Source organism: Equus asinus, chromosome 6 (genome assembly GCF_041296235.1).
Source record: "Equus asinus isolate D_3611 breed Donkey chromosome 6, EquAss-T2T_v2, whole genome shotgun sequence".
NCBI lineage: Eukaryota > Metazoa > Chordata > Mammalia > Perissodactyla > Equidae > Equus > Equus asinus.
In genome coordinates, this window is record NC_091795.1 from 70,653,863 (window position 1) to 70,677,591 (window position 23,729).

Consider the following 23,729-nt stretch of genomic DNA (forward strand, 5'->3'; position numbering starts at 1 on the left):
CATAGTTTCTTTTTTCCCAAAGATCTATAATTTATTATTCTTCTTAATTGTTTTGGTGCTCAAATTGTTCCAGATTTGGCCCGTGGGAGTCCTTCAAGCTGACTTCTGTATCTTTGTGACATACTTTATCATATTGAGTATCTCCTTAATTTCGGCTACAAAAATGATAATTATGGTTCAGCTTATATCCACCTTGCCCCGGCTCTGGAATCAGCCATTTCTCCAAGGATTCCTGCTTTCCTTCAGTAGGGAATGGTATTAGAGACCAAGACTGGGTATTAGGTATGATCAGTGCTACCTGGCTGTCTCTGCTTTGGACAGAGCTAGAAAATATATGCACGTGTATACATATATATGCATCTGTACCTATGCATACACATATACATGCATATTTACACTTGCATATACACACACATACATATTTTAGAAATCTTCCATCCATATCAATGCCTCCAATTTAATCAATCCCATAGGGTTTGTCTTGCCTTCCTCCTTTCCTTATTTGTATGTTCCTTCTTCCCCATTGAGAACCCTGGCCCTCAACAATACTAAGACATTTTCTCATGAGTTCAATTCTATAACACATATAAAGTAGGCTCAGAATTGCTTTGCTCATACCTTTACTAAAACAAACCTACTAAAAAGAGTTCAAGGCTTGTTTGCTGTTCTCCTCCCACCCTGACCAAGACTGAGAAATATTTATAGTCCCATGCTATGTTTGTTAATTACTTGGATTAGTTGCCTCCCTTTTTTTCCTTCTTCAGTGTGGTCATGTTATTCATTTAAATACTATTATGATTTTCTTTTTTACTATTGGCACCTGTGCTAACATCTGTTACCAATTTTTGCTTCTTCTTCTTCTTCTTCTCCCCAAAGCCCCCAGTACATGGTTGTATATTCTAGTTGTAGGTCATTCTGGTTGTGCTATGTGGGACACTGCCTCAGCATGGCCTGACGAGTGGTGCCATGTCCGCGCCCAGAATCAGAACCAGCAAAACCCCAGGCCATTGAAGTGGAGCGCTTGAACTTAACCACTCAGCCATGGGGCCGGCCCCTGTTATGATTATTTACTTGGTTTGCTTTCAGTTTTGGTACCCCCTTCCAATCCTTGTTGTTAATTTTATTTTTTGATCTCTTAAACCAAAAGTCAATACTATACAAAAAGGTATACTCAGGGAAGTGTCATTCCATTCTGTATTTCCTCTACATTGTTCCTCCCCAGCTCCCACTCCTTGAAGAGCACTAAATTTGCTGTTTTCTGTTTAACCTATCTGAGTTTCTGTTTTGGACAGATAAGTGGATATATGCACGTTTTCTTAGTTTTCCCTCTCACACAAAAGTCAGCATATTACACATGCTCAGTTCATAGAGATCTTCCTCCTCTTCTTGTATAGCTACAAAGTGCTCCATCATGAGTATTATCAGTTTATTTCACCGATCACCTAAGCTTGGATATTTAGATAGTTTCCAAGATTTTGCAACTGTAAATAATGCTGCAGTGAATAACCTTGTGATAATGTATTTTTTTGGTATTATTGGAGTTGCACCTTCAGGGTTAATGCCCAGAAGTGAGATTGACAGGTCGAAGTGTAAATGCAAATGAAGTTTGTTGGATGTTGCCAAATTCCTCTCCATAGGAGTTATATCATTTTGCCATCTCGGTCAGACTGCAGTGTGTGAGAGTTCCTGTTTTCCCCCACATCCTTGCCAACAGAGTGTAATCGTAAGCTTTTGAAGTTTTGCCAACCTGATGGGTGAGAAATGGTGTCTCGGTGTTGTTTTAATTTACATTTCTCTTATTATGAGTGAAACGACATTTTTCTGTATGTTTAAGGTCCATATTTATGACTCTTTTTTGTGGATGAATTTTGCCTACTTACTAATAGGATTTAAAATTTTTTTAAAGTTGTTTAATTGGCAGGAATAGCCTTTAATACAATTTACACCAACTAAAGGCAGAATCCCAAAGTACTGCTGTGGACAAGCTGTGGATTCTGCCCTCCAAGAATTCACAGTCTCTAAACTGAGCACTATCACAGTGGCTATGAGCATATGGACCCAGATCGCCTGCTTTCAAATGCTAGCCCTGCCACTTAGGCAAGTTTTTAACATCTTGGTGCCTCAGTTTCTCCATCTATAAGACGAGAATAGCAATAACATTTACCTTTTAGGATTGTTTTAAGGATTAAATGACCCAACATATGTAAAGTACTTTGAACAGTGCCTGAAACATGGAACAATCCATAAATGGCTATTTTCCAGTCAAGAAAATGGCCTCAGTACATTGTTTGATTCGATCCTATAAGAATCTTGTTGTATAGTTAATTATAAAAAATGAGGACCTGGAAGTTTAGAAACATTAGGTGAATCAGTGGTAGCATAAGAATTGTAAGCCATTCATTCATGCATTTATTCATTCATTTATTCCACAGATACTTTTTGGGGCCCTGTTATGTACTAGGTACTGGTCCAGGTATTTGAGATATACCTTGAACAAGACAGATCTTTGTTTCTTGTTGTGGAGAGATCTGCATGGGGTGTGGAAAGAGACAAAAACCAAGGAAACTAATCTTGTCTGCTTTGTCCATTACTTGTCTGTTCAGCACACACCAAAGTCTCAAAATTCATTTGTTACATGAAAGAATGAAGGAATAAATGGCAGAGTAGTGACAGATAAGTCTCGATACATAAGTAGGACCCAAATCATGAAAGGCATTGTCAACTATTCTGAAGAGTTTGGACTTTATCCTGAACAGGGAAATCACATGAACAGATTTGCATCTAAGAAAACTCAAGCCAGAGGCTGGCTGGAGGACCCACAGGAGAAGGGTGAACAGCAGGGAGGTTGTTACAATAAATCTAGTGGGAGTTGATGGGGCCTGAATCAAGAGGGAGGCTGAGGAAATGGACCGGAGGTGAGCTGCAGAGAGATTTAGAAGTCAGAACTGACTCCACATTGGACTTGCCAGGTGTAGCTGGCAGTTTACTCTTTGATAGCCAAAATACTCATCTTTGCATGTTTCCTCATGCCCAGGACACCTTGCATAAAGCGGACTGTGGGCAGTATTAAATAGACGCGGCATAGGGAGATTATGAAAGGAAATCCATCATCAAGCAAGGTTTATGGCTTGGGGCTTAGGCTGCCCAGGGGCAGTGAACCAAGATGCAGGGAGTTAGGAAGTCCAGGAGGAGCTCCAAATCCCTTTCCATAAAGACAGAAAACAGATGAATAAATAGACAGCCCAACAAAACCCCTCTAGAATGGTGCCCTACAAGCTTCCATGACACCAATGCTTTTCTAGAGATCATGCAGGATGAAAGGCTGTGAATTTTAGACTTGAAACAAGACCTGAACAAGACAGCGATTTGGACACCTGGACACCTGCCTTGACCAGAGAAAAGGAATTTCTAATTGCCGCTCATAATACGGCAAAAAATCCAAAAGAATAGGGACCATGTTTCACAGAAGTCTCCACAGGCTGATACTTATTTTTAAAAGTGACCTAAACTTTCTACAGGATGTCACTGAATCCCCACAAGGTTTATCACGTTAGGAAAGGTCCCACTACAATTCATTTTCTGATTAGGGTGCTTTCCAGCTTGCCCCTGCAAGGTGCTAGAAGCAGGAGGGTAAGGGAATGCACAGTTAAGAAGATTGGGGGAGGGTCTCATAAGCAGACGGGAGCTGTTGCAATCAACCATAGGATGGTCTCTGGAGGGTAAGCAACATTAGGGACTTGTGCGAGGAAAGATCGAGAGGAAAAGCAGGGCACAAGCAATAGCTTGGTAGGAGGGTAGAGAAGGAGGAGAATAGCTGTGGAGGAGGAAGTGGTGATAAAAAGGCGAGAAGGAAAGGAGACCGAAAGCAACCTCGCGTGCAGGGCACGAGTCAACGATTATGGAAAAGAGCTGTCAAGAGAAGTGGGTTACTGAATTGGCAAGGAGGGACTTGGATTCTCTGGAGATCCCTTCTGCGTTTACGCAGCCCAGCCCAGTGCTAAGGGGGTGTGGTACTGAGCTCAGGGCGGAGGGTTGTGAGACGGTAGCGGTTGGGGATGCGCCCCATTGCTCCCCGAAGAGGAAGGCCAGAAAACCCACGCGGCAGACAGGCAGGCACGCCGGCAGGGCGGAGGCGGAGCGAGAGGGCTGATGGGCGGGGCGGGGGAGGGCGCGGGGAGGACGAGGAGGTGCTGGCTGCGGGCGGCGCTAGGACCCAACGGCGCTCCGCCGGCTCCCGGGAGGTTGATAAAGCGGCGGCGGCGTTTGACGTCAGCGGGGAGTTAATTTTAAATCGGTACAAGATGGCGGAGGGGGACGAGGCAGCGCCGAGGCAGCCGCCGCACCAGGGGTTGCGGCGCCGGCGGCGGACCAGCGACCCAAGCACCGGGGTTAACCACGTCTCGTCCACGACCTTCCTAGGTACGGGCCGGCGGGGCGGAGGCCGCAGGGCCCTGGTGAGGAGAGGGCGCGGGCCGCTTGCGCTCGCGGGCACCGGCCGCAGGCGGCGGGGTCGTCGTCCGCGCCTGGCTCGGCTCTCCCCCCGCCGCCGCGGCCGGCCGCCGGGCCTAGCCCCCGCCGCTCCCGTGCTGCCGCGGCGCGCGGCCTGAAAGGGCGGCCCCGGGGCCCCGGCTCCCGCAGCTGTCGGTGAACAGGCGGCACGCGCGTCTGCGCCCGGCCCGGCCCCCCGCCCGTCGCGTGGCTGCCGCCGCGTCCGCCCCGACCTGAGGGGGCGGCCTTGAGCTGGGGCCGCAGACCCGGGGCGCCCGGAGGTCGGCGGCGGCGCGACTCGGTCCTGGAGAGCTCCGGAGGCGGCAGGGCGACCTGTCACCAGGCGGGCACTCCCTGCCCTCTGTCCCCTCGCGGAAAGGGAGAAAGGGGTAACTTGGGCGTGATGGGCCCCGCGGAGGAGGAGGACGCGGAGCTCGCGGTGGGAGCAGCCACCTCGCTGCCAGGTCGGAAAGCTCTGCAGACACCCTTCCAGGCGGGAGCCGCAGTCCGCAGGCCGGGGCTGTGCGTGAGGGCTCGCGGTGCGGGGCCCCTCGGTCCTCTAGTCCATTCGCCCGGGTTGCGCGTGGTTAGCATGCAAGTCCAGGTTGAGTTGTCAAACTGGAGTTATGAGCCGTTTGCTAGTCACTCCGACGATAGTAAGGCCCGATCAGACTGAAAGTGTCTATGGTGGCAAGTGACCTGATCCCTCGCTCCCCGGTTTTGCTGAATGTAGGCTCTTACTGTACTTGCTCGAAAAGCACCACTGCCCCCCTCAAAGACGCGTTTGCGTTGGCGGTGGAGTGTTGTGTGTCCCTTTCATTCATAACACCCCTATTTTTAGGAGTTTAGCATTTGATCTTTCATTGTGGTGTGAATTGAACGCATGAAATCTTGATTGAAAATTTTGATGGTACTTAAAGGCATAGAGTTTTTCAAAGGCTTCTGAATAGTGAAAGCTTACAGTTAGGTAAGTACAGCCATGCCATAGATAAAAGTTTACGCTAAATACCAAGTTGTGTTTTTCAGATTTCTCTTTCCATAATCTGGTAAAGGTTTTCTGAGACGAAATGTAAAATAATTTGATAAAATATTAATCATGAAGACTCACTTTAATAGAAAAGTTTGTGAAATATGCTTTGTCGTTCATGGTAACCCTTGGACGTGTTGAACGTATGTCAGAGGTGATGACAGACTGGAGTTTTGCTAAGGGAAAAAGAGCAGGAAATGAAGCTTATTTTATTATTGTCTGCCAGCCAAAGCACTTGACAGAACTGTTTACATAGAAAAAATACTACCAGAGGAGAGAAGAGAGGTTTTGCTTTAGTCAGCTCTCTTCTTGTTGGAATTCTCAAGTAATTAGTTGTTTTGGAATGCTGATGGATGGATTAATTTAGCTCTTTTGGACCCTAGGGGTGTATGTGCTTTTTGATTTATATTTATATTTTAAGGTGACTCTTTTACATTAAGCCTTTTATGTACTTGCCTTATTAGGAGAAGCGTAACTTTTATGACTCAGTCATGGTTGTGAACAAGACTTTTATGCTGTGGCACGTTGAGAAGAGATGCGGTTCTTAAAACTTGGTAAATAGGGCTTACCATTTATTAAATGCTCTGTCTGCTACGCACAGGTTTTTGTCTTTTTTTTTCTTCTGGGGTTAGCCCTTCACTTGATAGCCATTTCCTATCCAATGATTACCTAAAATAGCCCCTCTCTCTGCTAATTTGCTCTGAGTCACTGATTAGTACATTAAAAACCAAATAAACTTGTTAAGATTTGTGTTTAAAGTAAGAACAAACAGACTGAATGAGTAGGGACTCATCTATTTTGGCTGTGGAGAAACTAGTCTCCCTCTCCTGTCGAGATGAGTGGAGTTGAAGAGCTGAGTGGGGGTGAGTCAGCTGCCACTCTAGTAGTTTAGTCTTAGTACGATGCTTTGTGTCACCTTTAAGAGAAATGCTTACTCTTTTTAGGAATGTAGGATCTTTATAAAACACTTTTGCACTCTTATATTTTAATGACTTTGTAGGACGATAAGAATCCGTGCATGTGATTAAATCTATTTAGTAAAGTGTTTTCGGATCCTTTGAAGTTCTTTGGGAAAGAAGGAGCTGCCTTAGAGTAAAGAGGTATTTATTTTAGGGAAAATAAACCATAAGTTATAATAGGATTCTGGCCTTAAATCGAGTGCATATATTTTGGGATTCGTTTTTAGTTTGCAACTGTTTTAACTTTGCGATAAAGTTTTTGAATATTCACGAGTGAAAGTAACTTTCTTGAAATTGTTAGACCTTTTCCAAAATTGTGTCTTTTCCATCCGTCTGATATTAAGCAGCTGCTAAGAGCGCCTGGAAGACTGTCACTAGTTTGATGCTGTAGTTCAAGACATATTTTTTTTTTTTCCAAGACATATTTTTAAAATCGCGAGACTTAGCAGCAAGATGCATTTTACAAAATTGTTTATGCTCAATTGGAAGACCTATTTGATACACACTATTGTAACCAAAGCTGTTTGGCAGGTTCTCAAACTCAAGAGCCAGAAGTGTAAAGGATGGGAATAGAAGTTCAACTTTTTTGTAATGGTGATTTACAGCCCTACTGGAGGAGGTTTTCTCCAGAGTGGGTGCAGGAAAACAGCTTTCTTTTTTTTTTTCCTTTTTAAAAGTGGAATGGTATTCTGATTGCATAGCCATTTTGGGTTTTCAGAGTCCAGGTATGTTATTTATTTTCTTGGGCATTATTTAGCTTAAGAAAGATAGATGTGAACGTAGAATAACTGAACTTGATCCTCCAGTGAATTCATTCTTATGTTTGTTCCTTCTATCCTTTACTCTTCCTCACCACCCATGATACAGAAGAATGGTCGAGGGTTTCCTCTATAGCTTTAAAAATGGGTAGCCGGAAAAAACACCAACCTGAAAATATGATGGCAATAGGATAATACTTGACACTTTATAAAGCACTTTAAATATCTTGCTTTGATTTTATTTCTTAAAACCTTCCTGTGAGGGAATTAAGTTATTCCCATTGGAGGGAGTGATTGTGACTTGTCTAGAGGCACAGAAACTGCAGAGAGGCACTCTTACTGCTCCTTACCAGACTTGGAGGAGGGTAGGGGTCTTTCTTCATTGAAAATTATCACATATAATTAGAGATGACTGGGTAAAACTTTGTGGAATGAATAAAGTCTGAAATCATACTAATGAGAAGATGGACCAGTTAAAAAGTAAAGATGGGGCAAGTCAGCGAGTGGGAAATTTTGAAGTAGTAAGGGAAGAGGTAGATATTGTAGAAAGAACTAGGAGAATTAATGAAGTAGAACAATTTTGCTTGTTATGGACATTGAGAAGCATAAAGTGTTCAGAAGTGCAACGCCAAGATAACTATTTTACAGATGATTTTTCAAATTATTGGTAAACATATCTCTTTGTGTTTACATGTACATCTATTTGCTAAACTTTTTTTTCTTCTTTTAAAGATTTTATTTTTCCTTTTTCTCCCAAAGCCCCCTGGTATATAGTTGTGTATTTTTAGTGGTGGGTCCTTCTAGTTGTGGCATGTGGGAGGCCCCCTCAGCGTGGCTTGATGAGCTGTGCCATGTCCGTGTCTAGGATTCGAACTGGCGAGACCCTGGGCCACCGAAGCGGAGCGTGGGAACTTAACCACTCGGCCACGGGGCCGGTCCCCTATTTGCTAAACTTTTGTAGATTTTGTAAAAATGGGTGTATTTAAGTAGCCACTCTGACTACTTACTCTGGGGCAAACAGCTATAAGGTATTGGTTTTATGGGCAGACGATATTTATTAGAAACAACTGTTAAGTCATGAAAGACTAATTTATGCATTCTCTATTTTCCCAGGGAGATAGTAGGCATTTCTGACTGACTTTGGGTTTAGCCTTCTGGCCAGTACAAGTAGAATCTAGGGGATTCTTTTGCTAAGTACCAGCTTAATAAAAATTATTCATACAACTTGTATTTCTATGATTGGCATCAAAATAACGGGTAACTCTTAATAACTTGGTGAAACGTGTGACTGATGAAGATGCTTATCTAGGATCTCTAGTACATTTCATCTTTTTATTGCATGATACTTTGATTATGGGGGCAGTGTTTCTTTAATCATAGAGAAGCAAGATAGTGTAGTGGAAGAAGAACGAGAAATCAAAAGCTAAGTGACTTCTCTTAAACTCTGAGCCTGAAGCCCCTCACATACAGTAGTGATAATAATCCCATAACAGGGCTCTTGTAGGAAACAGATGATAGGGTACAAACGTTCTGTAAATTGTAAAACTGTGTTTAAGACACAGTAATCTACATGTAAGAATATGTCAGTTTGACTGCTTGTACTAGTAGACATATATTTGCAATCAGGAAGTCTCTTCTAATGTTTTTTCCTGTAATGTGGACAAAGGTTTAGTTTTAAGGGCAAGGGTGGTGAGTAGATTTTTAACTTTATCTGTAAAATGCTCGTAATGTGTTCATGATTTAAGTTGTGAGTACTAAATGTGACAAAAGTGCTTAAGGCAGTTGCAAACATTCTGTTGATGGTAGTTATCACTATAGTGTGTGGTTATTTAAGATGAGTCTTTGAACTAAGATTAATTTTTTTTTTTTTTTGAGGAAGATTAGCCCTGAGCTAACATCAGCTGCCAATCCTCCTCTTTTTGCTGAGGAAGACTGGCCCTGAGCTAACATCCGTGCCCATCTTCCTCCACTTTATATGTGGGATGCCTGCCACAGCATGGCTTGACAAGCGGTGCTATGTCTGCACCCATGATCCAAAGCGGTGAACCCTGGGCTGCCGAAGTGGAACATGCGAACTTAACTGCTGTGCCACCGAGCTGGCCCTAAGATTAATTTTTAACATAAGTCTCTTGAAAGCTTTCGTTCAGTTTTTATAAGGTAAAATATGTTCATGCTTCTCAGCTATCTTCATTTTAATAAACTTGTATTTTAGAGAATCAGTCGTGGCAAAATCATCTTCTGAAATTATTTTCATTACAGGATTCAATATGGATTAATTTCTTAGTTAAGGCCATGGCAGTTTACAAGTAGGGTGCATTGGCTTTTCAAACAGTAGATGTGCAAAATCTCACTTGGGTCTCTTATGCACAAGAATGCCTACGGGGCCAGCCAGGTGGCGTCGTGGTTGGGTTCATGTGCTGGGCTTAGCGGCCCCAGGGTTCATGGTGTTTGGATCCTGGGTGTGGACCTACACACCACTCATCAAGCCATGCTGTGATGGCATCTCACATACAAAAAATAGAGGAAGATTGGCATGGATGTTAGCTTAGGGCCAAACTTCCTCACCAACAATAGGGAAGAAAAATGCCTAAAAAACGATTGACTTGAAACCATACTAATTGTGAATCACATAAAAAGCTTTTTTCTCCCTTAATGTAATCATTTATGGGCCGCCGAAGTGGCATGTGTGAACTTAACCACTGCGCCACCGGGCCGGCCCCAAGGAACTCTTTAAAGGAGGTGAAATTAGCGCATTAAACAAGCTGCTCTTTTCATATTTGAATAAATGGGTTTATGAGATATTAGAAGTTGGATTAAGTTCACTTTTATCAGAATACGAGGAGGAGTTGATTTTGAATAAGTCGGAGAGATTTTGACATGAAAATGGCGAGATTCATAGATTTTTTTCAAGACAGTTATTAATCACATCTTCAGAAGTCACTCTTTTGTTTTCATCAGTACTTTAATTTTTAAAAAGATATGACAATACGAACTGGCTGTCTGAAGTTTTTGTTTAGAATTGAGAGGCTTTTTACCGCAGGAAAATGGCAGTGCACTTGGATATTGTTTCTCAAAAAATTCTGAAGTAGGCTAGAAGTTCTCAGGAAGGTTGAGCAATGTGCCTGATGCCAAATGTCTTACAACTCGATATTAAGGTAGAAATTTACTGTCTTTAAGTTATGGCTAAACTTGTGATTGAACAGAGCTTGTCATCACAGCTCTTAACCTAATACGAGTGATATGGTAATTCATAGTTTGTCATAAAAGTTTTAATTTTTTTAAATTTCAAAAGCAATAAATCTTTGTAGATGCTTTGGAAAATACAAATGAAATAAAAAAGAAGAAAGTAAAAATCATACCAATAGTGGTAACCACTGTGAACATTTTAATATACATCTTTTAATACATATCCTTTTTTTTTTTTTAAAGATTTTGTTTTTTCCTTTTTTCTCCCCAAAGCCCCCTGGTACATAGTTGTATATTCTTAGTTGTGGGTTCTTCTAGTTTTGGCATGTGGGACGCTGCCTCAGCGTGGTTTGATGAGCAGTGCCATGTCTGCGCCCAGGATTCAAACTAATGAAACACTGGGCCGCCTGCGGCGGAGCGCGCGAACTTAACCACTTGGCCACGGGGCCAGCCCCCCATACATATCCTTTTTTAAATGCATAATTTAATTTTTCCTAAATTAAGACCTTAGTGTAATTTTATAATTTCCTTTTTCATTTCATATTGTATTTCACTATGTGATTAAATAATCTCTACAAATGCTTTTTAAATTGACATCGTAGTACTATTTAACTAACCCTCCTTTTGGATATGTGGTTATTTCTTGTGAGTAATGCTAGCCAACTGTCTTTTTAGATAAATCTTGACCTTCAGGATAAGGTCTCAAATTTCTGGGTCAAACGACTCGTACATTTTCAAGAGTGAAGACACACAGCCAATCTGTTCAGGAAGATTGTATCCATTTATTCTGTCTCTGTAAGGTTAGGTTTGTGTTAGTTTACAAATACCTTTGTTCACAAGTGGATGTTGTTATTTAAAAAATAAATGCCAACGCTTAGGTGAAAATGGAGATCTTACTGTTTCATTTGCATTTCTTTGATTACAGTTGATGTTGAAATTTTGGTGCAGTAACTGAGTGTGATGACCATCTCTCAGTGTTTCTTACTGTTTTGTAAAAGCTGTTTTGCATACTAGACATTTTTTCGTATTCGCTTTTCAATTTGTGGGGTTTTTTTAGAATAGTATGTTTTAAAAAAACATTTAAAATGGTTCCATGTGAGTGTTTTTCTTAAATAAACTGGCAACTTTTCAACTTAACTTAGTGCTAGTTTCTCCTGAATCTTTAGGTACACTAGTGGAATATTCTTTTTGTTTTTTTTTACTGTTTGAAATTGTTTGTGAGACATTGGTCATTTATTCCTGTCTCTTTCTAATGCCAGAGTGTGGGCATCTGCTTCAGTGCACTGAAACTCCAAGAAGCTCCAAGCCTAGGAGCTGGGTTCACATCCCCACCACCACCAAGCTTCAGCTTCCTGAACTAAAAAAAAACCTACTTTAGAAGCTTAAGGTTAAAAGATAATGTGTTAAAAACACTTGGCTTATACTGAGTGTACAAAGAAAGTTATCGTTCTCTTCAGGGCGAAGGAGAACCTAAAGGGGCTGGGATTAGTTTTCTTTCAGGAGTAAAGAGGTGGAGTAGGGTAGGCAGAGAGAGGACCATACTTAGAAAAAGAACTAGCTTTTTTCCCTTGATATTATCCATTGTCATTTTGAGCATCTACCTTATAAAGGGCTTTTCAGTTGCTTGTAATGAATACCTACACAAAAAAGTGTAGAACAGATCCCTGTTCTAAGCTTTCATGTAGATGGGAGATCAGATAGACTCTCTGCATATTTGTGAGTGAAATTTATCATTAAGTTTATAATTTCAGAAGTAGAAATTGCTTTGTACTGTCCTTGAGGAAGACTTCATGGAGGAGGATGGTCTTTGTCAGGCCTTGAGGAATGGGTGGGTCTTAGAGAGCAGAGTGAAGGATATACCACTTCGTTGGAGATAAAAAGATAGGCAGTATGTGGATGAGCTTTTTACAAAGTAGTTTAAGCACTTGTCCCTGCTTTCCAAGAATTTTTCTAAAAGGGGTGCTTAAAAGGTATTTTAAAAGCAATTAGATAGTGGCAACTGAAAGATCAAATGGTGTTAGAGCATGTTTAATAAAAAAGGATTATGGGAGGCTGGCCTAATGGTGTAGTGGTTAAGTTTGTGCACTCTGTTTCGGCGCCCAGGGTTCGCAGGTTGGGATCTTGGGCATGAATCTACATGGTTCATCAAGCCATGCTGAGGTGGTGTCCCACGTACAGGATAAAGGAAGATTGGCACAGATGTTGACTCAGGGACAATCTTCCTCAAGCAAAAAAGAGGATGATTGGCAACAGATGTTAGCTCCAGGCCAGTCTTCCTCACCAAAAAAAAAAGGGGGGGGGTGGAATATGGGCTGTTTTTCTGTAGCCAAGTAGAGCAAAGAATTGATTTAAATAACTGGATAATTCCTGGAAAAACCATCTGAATAACCCCAAATCTGACTTCTTAAAAACTTTGGAGATGTGTCTCCCTTTCCCCTATTTTTGAGCATGTGTATTATCTAGCACAAGGAATCTTGACGTATACTCTAAAATTGCCAAACCAGAGAAAGGATGAAAGGAGAGTAGAGTGAGAACCTCTGACTTATTGTCTCTTTTGTCTTTTCAAATTAGTCACATTTTATCTAACTGGAAGGATGTTTATTTGTCTGTTTTTGGCGCTATTCCCTTCTTTTTACGGCTGCTGTCTTAGTAGGAATTTTGCCTGTATTGAGCTAAGTTTGAGTGTATACTTTTTTAAAACTGCTACTATAACGAGTCATCTAAGGTAAAGAGTTGTGGCAACATGGAACTTAATGTCTTATTGCCAGAGTCTCGTTAGATTTGTATTTGAGATTTGTCATGAAAACCCTATTCTAAATTTAAGCTTGGGTCCCTGTGTGTGTGTTTTTTTTAAATGACTCCTTTGCTAACTGGCTATCTCAAATTCCAGTAGCTCTTCTATAGGTTTAATATCTTTTAGCCTTCTTTTAGCTTTAATTGTTGGGCCAAAAAGGGAATGAAACCTACTCTGGTTTTGATGGATTCCTGATTCCTGTGTTACAAAATCCTGGAGTCACTGTACCAAAAATACCTTCAGAAATGGAAATTTAGGGGCCAGCCCCAGTGGCCTAGTGGTTAAGTTCAGCATGCCCTGCTTTGACAGCCCCAGTTCAGTTCCCACACCACAAGTCTATCAGTGGCTGTGCTGTGGTGGCAGCTCACATACAAAATAGAAGATTGGCAACAGATGTTAGCTCAGGGTGACTCTTGCTCAGCAAAAAAAAAAAATAAAGGAACAAAGAGGAAAGTTGAAATTTAGCTCATTGTCACTTTATAAAGACTTAAAAGAGAATATTTTTTATAAGAAATATGGCATAGTTTAGTGTTATTGGTTGCCTAAACCAAAGAAGGGTGTTAAAGAACTAGCTAGCTCTTGCATGCATTGCTTTTCAGTTTTGCTGTTACCTCCTGACTTTAGGTTTCTCATCTTAGGCTCTTCCAGTTGCCTTATATCTGATTTCCCTGTTTTTAGGCTCTCATTACACTTCCTACTCACTCATCACTTTCAGTTTATCTCTGCAACACAGCTTTGATCCTATCACTCTTTTGCTTCAAAATCGTTTGTGACTCTCCTTAGGATAATGCCCAGATTCTTAGCCTAACTTTTAGTTAGCCTTGATGTGATTTTCAGGGCTCAGAGAGATGCAGCCTTCTCCAGGTGTCTTCATTGATAACCCTAGTTTGAAAAATCCAGTATAGCACTTTCTTTATACTGTGTTCTTGTACTTGTTTGTGTTAGAACCTTGAGAGTAAGGACTATTAGCAAATTGTACTTCTCTAGTATCTAGCGTAGTGTCTTGCTCTCTACTAGCTTGAAGTAGGTAGGGTGGGGGACCTTCCTCAGTTATTCATGACACATTCTGTAGATGTCCTGAACATTGTTGGAGTCAATGAATATGAAACAAGAGATGCACATTTATTTACATATAAATATATGTGCATATCTTACCAAAGGTGCATTTTTATTGCATCTTATATTTTATTTTATTGCATCTTATATTTTAAAAGTCTGTAGTTCGCTCTTCTAGAAAGTTTATGCAGAAAAACAGTTGCTTCCCAAATGCTGGGGGACTGTGTAGATGACTTGCTGACTGCTGTATAGATGATTAAGTTTTGATGGAAATTTTTGGAAAAAGTAAAAGGAAAAATAGCTGTATGCCATGATTTGTTATAAAGATGAGGAAACCCCTCTGCTTTTTTAAAAAGCAATTTGTATCCTTGGTAACTTTCTCTTACCTTTCTAGAAATCTTGAGCGCATAAGAATTCAGCTCTAAGTTTATTCAACAAACATGCTTATTTGGTATAGTTGGAAGATGATGGATTTGACAGTTACAAAGGCCTAGGTGTGCATCCTGATTTGATTACTTATGAAATGTGTGTCCTTGCAGATTGCTTAATCTGAGCCTCAGTGTCCTCCTTTATACAGTCAGGGAAGCTCATAGCTACCCCACACAGTGATTTTTGAGGATTAGAGATATTGTATAGTATTAACATAGACACTGTAAATAAGTGTTTTTCCCTCTTCTATAGTAAAAGGTAGAACACTTAAAATTACTTCAAACAGTAAATTATTTCCAGGAATGAGAAGTTACCAGTAATGTTTTCACCGTGTCTTCCAGATAGCCACCATTTTGAGTTCTCTTCTCAAATGTCTCGTTAGAAAAGCCCTGCCTGACCGTTCTTTTTTCTCTTTCTTTTGTGAGGAAGGTTGGCCCTGAGCTAACGTCTGTGCCAATCTTCCTCTATTTTATGTGGGATGCCACCACAGTGTGGCAGTGTGGCTTGACGAGCAGTGCTAGCTCTGCGTCTGGGCTCCACACCTGTGAACCCTGGGCTGCTGAAGCAGAGTGTGCAAACTTAACCACTGTGCCACCGGGCTGGCCCCCAAGAAACCCTGCCTGACTGTTTTATAAAATGGCAACCTCTGCTTCCATTTCCCTTAAGCTGCTTTATTTTTCTCCATAGCACTTAACACCAGCTGATGTCACGTGTTTTCTATTTCCTCACCTTTAGGATGTAATAAACTCCTAAAGGTGGGATTTTTTGTTGTTGTCATTTAATTTGTTCACTACTGAATCTGCTGTTCTTAGAACCTTGTTGTAGGTGTTCGGTGAATATTTATTGAAGGAATAAAGGATTAAGCGCCCTCACTTCTACTCCTTTCACTTTCTGCATTAGAATAACCTTGGTAGTTGTTAGTGGGGTGCTTGTTTCAAATGTAGATTCCTGGACCTCATACCTGATTACCTGAGTCCACTCTGGAGGTGAAGTCCAAGAATATGTATTCCAAACAAGCCACTCAAGTGGTTCTTAAGCTTTAGTGGGCATGAGACTCACTGTTTTATGGTGTGGCTGTGGCTAATTAAATATTGACAGTATAACTCAGTTGTAGACCCATGTATAATTAAATTACAGATGGAGTGACCATTCTGTAGCAGAGTTTTTTTTCTATTGATCTGTCAAGGAAGAGTTATGTGTGTCTGTAGGTTTGATTATTTTGGTTACTCTAGTTTTTGTCCAAAAACCCAGTTTAGTCCAGAACTTTTAGGATCTAGAAGTCTCAAATACTAGATGTTTATCAGTCTACCTCTCAAACAAGATCAAACCCTTTTTACTCACATATAATCTGTACTTGTCATTTTTTACTCATAAGAATAGATGAGCTGATATCAGGGATTTATTTTAAGCAGTAAGCATCATTCAAGTATATGGACTGATTTGAGTCTCCTTTCTGTGGGTATACCACTGGGGAACAATGATTGATCTTTATAAGAATTCCCCTGTAACACTGAAAGGCAGTTTGGTATAGAAGAAGCAGCACGGGATACGGGATTAATATAAACACCTAGGTAGAAATCTTGATGCTTATACTACTTTTTACCTGTAGAATCTTGAAGAATTTTTTTTTTTTTAAACTTCTTTAAATGTCCACATTTCCTCTCTCGGAAATAGGGATAATTGCTAAGTCACTCGTTTGTTGAGAGGATTCCTATCACAGTGCCTGGCATAAAGTCATAGAGTCATTCAATCAATATAAATTCCTTTCCTTGTGGAAGTAAATTCTGAAGCAACTTAAAATGCTTCAGTAAAAACAATTGTAACATATTTGGAACTTACAAAAAGAATAGAGAAAAATATAATGGTTGCCCAAGTGCCCATTTCATAGATCTGATACATAATATTTGCCATGTTTGTTTTGAATCCTTTTTTTTTAGGACATAGAATGTTACTCTACAGTCGAAGGGTTCTCCCAGTGTCTTTCTCTTCCTGTCATCCTTCCTCCACAGTTATATACCTGTCTTACAGTTGGTGAAATGTTTCCTGTTTTTTTTTTTTAAAGACTTTATTTTTCTTTTTCTCCCCAAATTCCCCTGGTACATAGTTGTGTATTTTTAGTTGTGGGTCCTTCTAGTTGTGTCATGTGGGACGCCACCTCAGCATGGCCTGATGAGTGGTACCATGTCTGCGCCCAGGATTCGAACTGGTAAAACCCCAGGCCGCCAAAGCAGAGTGCGCGAACTTAACCATTTGGCCAGCAGCTGGCCCCATCCTGGTTTTTTAATCATCCTATAATATATATGTATTTTTTTCATAAACAATATGTAGTATTGTGCTGTATTTAAAAATTTTTAAGTGGCTCAAACCATGTATTTGTGGCTTGATTTTGTTTTTTTAATTTGACATTAATTTTTAGGTTTATCCATGTGTACAAATTTAGGTCTTATTCATTAATTTCAGTTCTCTATTTCATGGTTTATTTATCCATGGATATTTAGATTGTTCTAAGTTTTTTTGCTGTTATAAACAGTACCTCAGTGAACAAGGAACCTTCTCTCTCTCTTCCTGTGTATATGTGTAAGAATTCCTGTAGCATATAAACAAATTACCTAAAAATTAAATTAAAAAATTTCTGTATTGTGTACTCTAATTTTTAAAAATTTGGACCACTGACCAAAAGTATATCCCCCTGCCCCCAAAAAAGTGCTTAAGAGCAGATACAAGACCTTTGGGGTGACTTGGGTGAGATTTTCTGCAAGACTTCTGTTTAGAAGAAAATAGAGAAGAACCTCAGTGAGGACTCTAAGTTGCAGAACCTAAATAGAATTTTTCTGAATTTCTGTCTTGTTGCTTAGAGTCCCCTGAGCCGTTATTTATTCTAGCATCTCTTAACGAGCCAACAAAGTTGTTTTCATAAACTACAACCTCATGTAAAATATCTAATTTAAATTAACTCCAATTGAATTTTTTTTCTTAGAGTACACTTACATTCAAGTTTGTGTTTTAAGAACTGGTTAATATTTGACGATAAGCTTTGGGAAAAATAATTTGTAATCTGTTTTACAGTTTTCATCTATTTAGATAAATGCATGAAAGTATTTTTATGCCTCAGTATTCTTTAAATGGGAACAGAAAAAATTCTATGACATCAGTGCTGGTTACTATGGAAACAGTAGATTTAAAGTGGAAAATAACATGTGAATCTTACAGGAAAACAACGTTTTGTTTATTCTTGATTTGATAGTAATGAAGGAAGGAGATGAAGTACATTTTATACTCTTCAAAAGCATTTTTAAAGCTTGGTGGTTTAGGATGGTCTTTTTGACCAAAGGGGCAAAGCTAATGGGGGAAAGTATCTGATATCTGACATCGTTGGCTCCTCTTCTGGTGTCTTTAAAGTTTCTTTTTTTGAAGTTTGCATTGTAGTTCCAGTTTTCTATAAGAGAAATTTAACTTTATATAAGTTCTTAATAACGTTATTTCATAGGAGCAAATAGTTAAAACCTTTTCTTTTAGTACCTGATTGGCTAATAGCTGCTTCTCTACTTCAAAAAAGTATTTTATTGAAGTCCAAGTTCATGTGTCTGTCAGTATTCTTATTCCGGGCTGCATCTCTCTGGGGCTGGGGAGGGAAGCCCAGCATTGCTATAAAGCTCACCCAGGTGACTGATGACGACTCTAGACCAATAATTCTCAACCCTAGCTGTATATCATGTCAACATATTAAAGTATTTTCTACATTTATATTTTTAAAGTAGGGAGGTCTATATACGCTGCCTCTTTCCACTTTATACAGAATCCTCAGTAGCGAGGCTGGACTGGTTAGTTGTATTAGAGTATTAGCAGTCTCCCAGGAAGAATGGAGGATTCTAGTTTAGCTGTAAGACTATTTTCATTCTGTGAAAACTTGAACATCACTAGAAACTACATGAAATAAAATGAACGATATATACATGCTAAACACCTGTAGAATCGTATGATCCTTGGTACTCCATTATGTTCCGAGGGCCAAAGTGTTTGTATCACAGTTGAAGTTAGTTAGAAATGTGAAGTTTCAGGTTCCACCCCAGATTTACTGAATCACAATATGCATTTTAACAAGATCCCCAGGTGATTCATATACCTGTTAAAAATTTGAGAAGCACTGCTATAGAGAACATAACACTAAATTAATGAGAAGACTTGGCCCAGTTCTTCTGCCAAACAGTGGTCTGGTCATGTGTTTTCCTTACTTTTAAAATGAGTGAATATGGCTGCATAATCTCTAAAGCCCCTGTGAGTGATATAATAGATTTAATTTTAAGTATTGAGGCTAATTTTTAAGCATATGTACTAGAACTTGAATGTCCTCATGTGTCTTGAAGTATGTATGCATATTCCATTGATGCTTAAATCACTTGCAGGAGTAAAAAAAAAATGCCTCCTCCCGAATATAAAAAGGTGTCTCTTGAGTTCTATAAGAAAAAAGTATTAGTAACTTCATAATACCTTTTTATTTTTTAACCAAAATATCTTGGCATGATGAGATAGTGGATTCACAGGAATTCATTCACAAAGAAGTAAATTTGTCACCATTGGAGACACTCAAAATTATGTTTTTCAGGTCCTAAATTCAGGTCAAGAGAAAATATTTTGAATTAAGTTTGAGCAGTGTCAGAATTGATGGACAGCCCCAGTTTTTCAGCACATTGGACCTTCATGGACAATTATCTTTGAAGGGGACAATACTAATTAGAAAATTTTAATTTTTGAAAATGATTAATAAGTTGGTTGCATCACTTTGTCTCATTTAATAAGTGAAAGTGCTAAGGGAAATAGGCTGAATTTGATTTTTTCAAAATCTGCCTTTCTGAAATAATCCACATAAAATTCATTTATTTTTGAGTGGTTTGATGGGTTTTGACGAAAGTATAGTTTTGTAAGCACCACTATCACAATAATGATATAGAACATTTTCATCATTTCACTAAGTTCTCTTCTACCCCTTTATAGTTGTCTTAGCTTGGGCTGCTATGACAAATTACCATATTCTGGGTGACTTGAACAGCAGACACTTATTTGTCAGTTATGTAGACTGGGAAGTCCAAGATAAAGGTGCCAGCAGATGTGATGTCTGGTGAGAGCCGGCTTTCTGGTTTGTGGATGGCTGTCTTCTTGCTGTAGCCTCACAGGTGGAGAGAGAGAGTTTCTCTCAAGTCTCTTATTAATCCCATACATGAGAGCTCCACCCTCAGGATCTAATTATCCCCCAGAGGCCCCACCTCCAAATACCATCACATTGGGGGTTAAGGCTTCAACATACGAATTTGGGGGGACACACAAACATTCAGTCCATAGCAGTAGTTAATTTTCTTCCTTTACTGTCTGCACCTGGCAACCACTGATCTCCTTTGTGTTACTGTAGTTTTTCTAGAATATCATATAAATGGAATCATACAGTGCAATATTTCGTGTGTGGCTTCTTTCACTAAATTTAGTGCTTTTTAGATGTGTCTGTGTTGTGTATTTCAGTAATCCTTTTCATTGCCATGTAGTAGTCCATTGTATGGATTTAACACAGTTTATTCATTTTCCAGTAAGTGAACATTTGGGTGGTTTCCAGTTTATAACTGCTATGAATAAGCTATGAATATTTGCATTCATCTTTTTTTTGTCATGTTTTTATTTCTCTTTTAACTACCTAGGAGTGTGATTGCTAGTTGTATGTTGAGGTTATGTTTAACTTTATATAAAGGTATTGCCAAAAAAGTTTTTCAAAGTGGTTGTATTATTTTACACTCTCACCAGAAATATTTGTGAGTGCCAGTTGCTCCCCACCAATTCTTTTGTCAGTCTTGTAAATTTTAGCTCTTCTGGTGAGTGTGTAGTGGTACCTCATTGTGGTCTTAATTTATATTTCCCTAACATCTAATGGTGTTGAGCATGTTTTCATGTGCTTATTGACCATTCATCTATCTTCTTTTGAAGTGTTTGTTAAAATCTCTTGCCCATTTTACAATGGAATTGTTTTTATTGAGTTGTAAGAGTTCTTTATATATTTTGAATTTTGATTAAGGATTTTTGTGTCTGTTTGTGAGGGATGTTGGTTGGTAGTTTTGTTTTCTTGTAATGTCTTCATCTAGATTTGGTATTAGGATAATAATACTGGCTGCATGAAATGAGCTGGGAAATATTCCCTTCTCTCTTTTTCTGTAAGAGTCTTAGAGTTGGTTTAATTTCCTCCTTAAATGTTTGGTAGAATTCACCAGTGAAGCCATCTGGGCCTAAAGTTTTCTTTGTTGAGTGTTTAATGGGTTTGATTTTGAACTTGATTCTTTTGCGTTTTTCCTACTAAAGAGTGAGTACCTTCTTTTAGTTAACCAACTGAAGATGAGTTTCTTAGGGTAGAGTTCTTGCTTCCAGATTTTAGGAGGCAAGAATTGATGTGTGTTTAGAACTATATTTCTGGGGAAGTGAGTTGAGGGGAATGGTGGGGTAGGTGCAGAATTTTGCAGTCATTTCACATTGTTTTGTATATTTTGAAACATTTTTTTTTGATCCCCCATGGCACCCTCCTGCCCCTCCCAAGCACTAAAATGCTGTGGAAGTAGAAGAAAGGTTGAGAAGCAGTGTTCTAGAATATTTGAGAGACGTTCTCTTGTTTCTAATAGCACTAGCCTGTATCTCTGTCTTTTGTACTTAGATCTGCTTCATCTCCTAATAAAGCCTTTGTTAGCCTCACTACTTACAAAGAACACTTTCTATTATGGAAATTTTCAAATATGTACAGAAGTGAAGAGATCAACTTGAGGAACCCAAGTATACATGTCTCCTAGATTCAACCATTATCAGCATGCTGGCCACTTTGTTTATGTATTCTCCCATAGCCAGCCTCCCCACCAGATTATTTTGAAGCACATAGCAGATTGTATGAATGTTTTATGTCTTTAAAAGATAGAAGATTTTTAAAAACATAGCTATGGTACCATTATCACACTAGAAAAATAATTCCTTAATATCAGATATTGAGAGTTCATATTTCTCTGATTGTTTCAGGTTTTTTATAGTTGATTTGCTTGAACAAGGCCCACACATTGCATTTGGTTGATATGCCTCTTAGGTTTGTTTTCTGTAGGTTCCCCCTTTTTCTCCTTTGCTTTTGCAATTTATTTGTCCAAACTTGCTTGTCCAGTGGAATTTCTCATTTTCAGGAGGTTTCTGACTCCCATCTCTGTGGTGGTAGTGAACTCTCCTGTAGTTCCTTCCCCAAAGTTAGATGTAGAGGCTCGATCAGATTCATGTTTTTAAAAAATTTTCCCCAGAAGTACATCATTGGTGGTGTCTTGTGCCTTCTGATGCATTACGTCAGGGGCCACAAAATATCTGATTGTCTCTTCGTAATGTTAAGATTGATTCTGGGGCTTAAGGGTTGATCTGTCCATTGTAATCTACCCCATCAGCATTTCACCCAGTAGTTTTAGTAGTCCACTGTGCATTGCTGCCTTTTTGAACTCCCCATTTCTAGGGAGTGAAGACTAACTGGATTCTATTTGTGCAGGACCTTAGACCTTACTGCTTAATTGGTTCCTGGGTAAATTGTCTTAAGTCAGATCATTAGTTCCTGTAAGTTTACATTATTTCTCATTGGGATTCTGTTTTAGGAAATCTGTTTCATTCTATATCATACCAGCCATGCTTTATTTCTAGTGACATTTTTTTTTACTTTTTAAAAATTTGACATTTGGTGATTTACCTTTTTTTTGAGATCATAGTTAAAGCAAAAAAGTTCAGACTTTGAAGAAACTTGACCAGAAGTAGAGAGCAGAGTACATATTTGTGTTCAGCACAACTCCAGATTTTTAGCTGGATTATTAACCTCAGCTGATTTAGCCATCCTTAGTTTTGAAACTCGTTTTTAGTTTTGAGTTGGTTATACAGTTGAATTTTGATCCTTATTGTGGAAATCTTAATAAAGGTCATGAAAACAGTGTAGGGTTATTGAAAGTAAAGCCATTTCACTTTGAGGCTTTCCCCGTTTGTGCTTATAGAGAGGCAGCGATGGAGCCTTACCAATTTTCCTGTCTGTAGTCTGCATTTATAGCCAGTTCCAGCTTTTTACTCCCATTCAGTTGAGAGAACCACATTGTTCTTATGGGGGAAACACAGTTTCCTTTATAATGTTACATTGAAAATCGCATTCTTCTCCGAGTGTTCTGTAAGAAGTAAATCATAGATATACAGTATTATATAAACAAATATATAGTAACTACAAACCTTTTTGGTTAGTATTCAGCGTTAAATGATGTAGTGTATACAAGGTACCCCAGTGTACTCTTAAACATGCAAGCAGTACGGAAATTTTTTGGATTGAAAAACTATCTGCAAAATACTGTTTAAGCATTTAATAATTTGCTACTGTAGGCTTAAGGGAACTTCTGGGTTGTACTTTACACTTTGTTTTCTTAAAGCTATTTAGATTATTAGTAGATAGTTCATACAAGAGAAGACAAATATACATAGAAAAATGGTCAGCCTCAGTCAAGGATATACATATTAAAGCAATGTGGACAGTGTGCTAAAGAACTGAACTTAGAATTTTATTTTAGTTAATTTATATTTGAAAAACTGAAGTAGTTTTGTCATGTATGCAAACATGAATGGAAAAAGATCTTTTGGTATTTGATTCAGTTATTGGAAAATTTTAATTATGTTTGGAACAGTTTGTAAATTTTGTGAAATCTAAGTGATCATGTATTTTTGATAAACTTTTAGTGTCTAAATTGAAATGTGCTGTAAGTGTAAAATACACAGTGGATTTCAAAGACAATGTGAAAGGAGAATGTAAGTATCTTAATTTTAAAATATTTATTATTAGTCGAAATGGCAATATGTTGGATATATTGCGTTAAATAAAATATTAAAATTATTTATTTTTACTTTTTAATGTGATTACAGAAAACTTAAAATTACACATGTGGCTTGTGTATCTTGTGGACAGGACTGTCTATTCTGTATTCGTATTGGTAATTTTTTGTTTCCTTATATCAGTTACT

The 23,729-nt window shown here is 39.1% G+C and overlaps 1 protein-coding gene across 6 annotated transcripts in view; it reads left to right on the forward strand.

The window, feature by feature from the left end:
- Positions 1–4,260: 4,260 nt before the first annotated feature.
- The window catches only part of ATL2 (atlastin GTPase 2), a 62,807-nt gene continuing 43,338 nt past the window's right edge, over positions 4,261–23,729 (forward strand). For 2 of the 6 annotated variants that reach the window (XM_070512238.1, XM_044772270.2), the window contains exon 1: positions 4,261–4,419. In XM_070512238.1, coding sequence (XP_070368339.1) covers positions 4,302–4,419 — 118 coding nt within the window. In that variant the 5' untranslated portion in view covers positions 4,261–4,301. Of the gene's footprint in view, positions 4,420–4,666; positions 4,953–23,729 lie in introns of those variants that run through there. The other 4 variants (XM_070512242.1, XM_070512241.1, XM_070512240.1 and 1 more) reach the window with 4 other exon arrangements.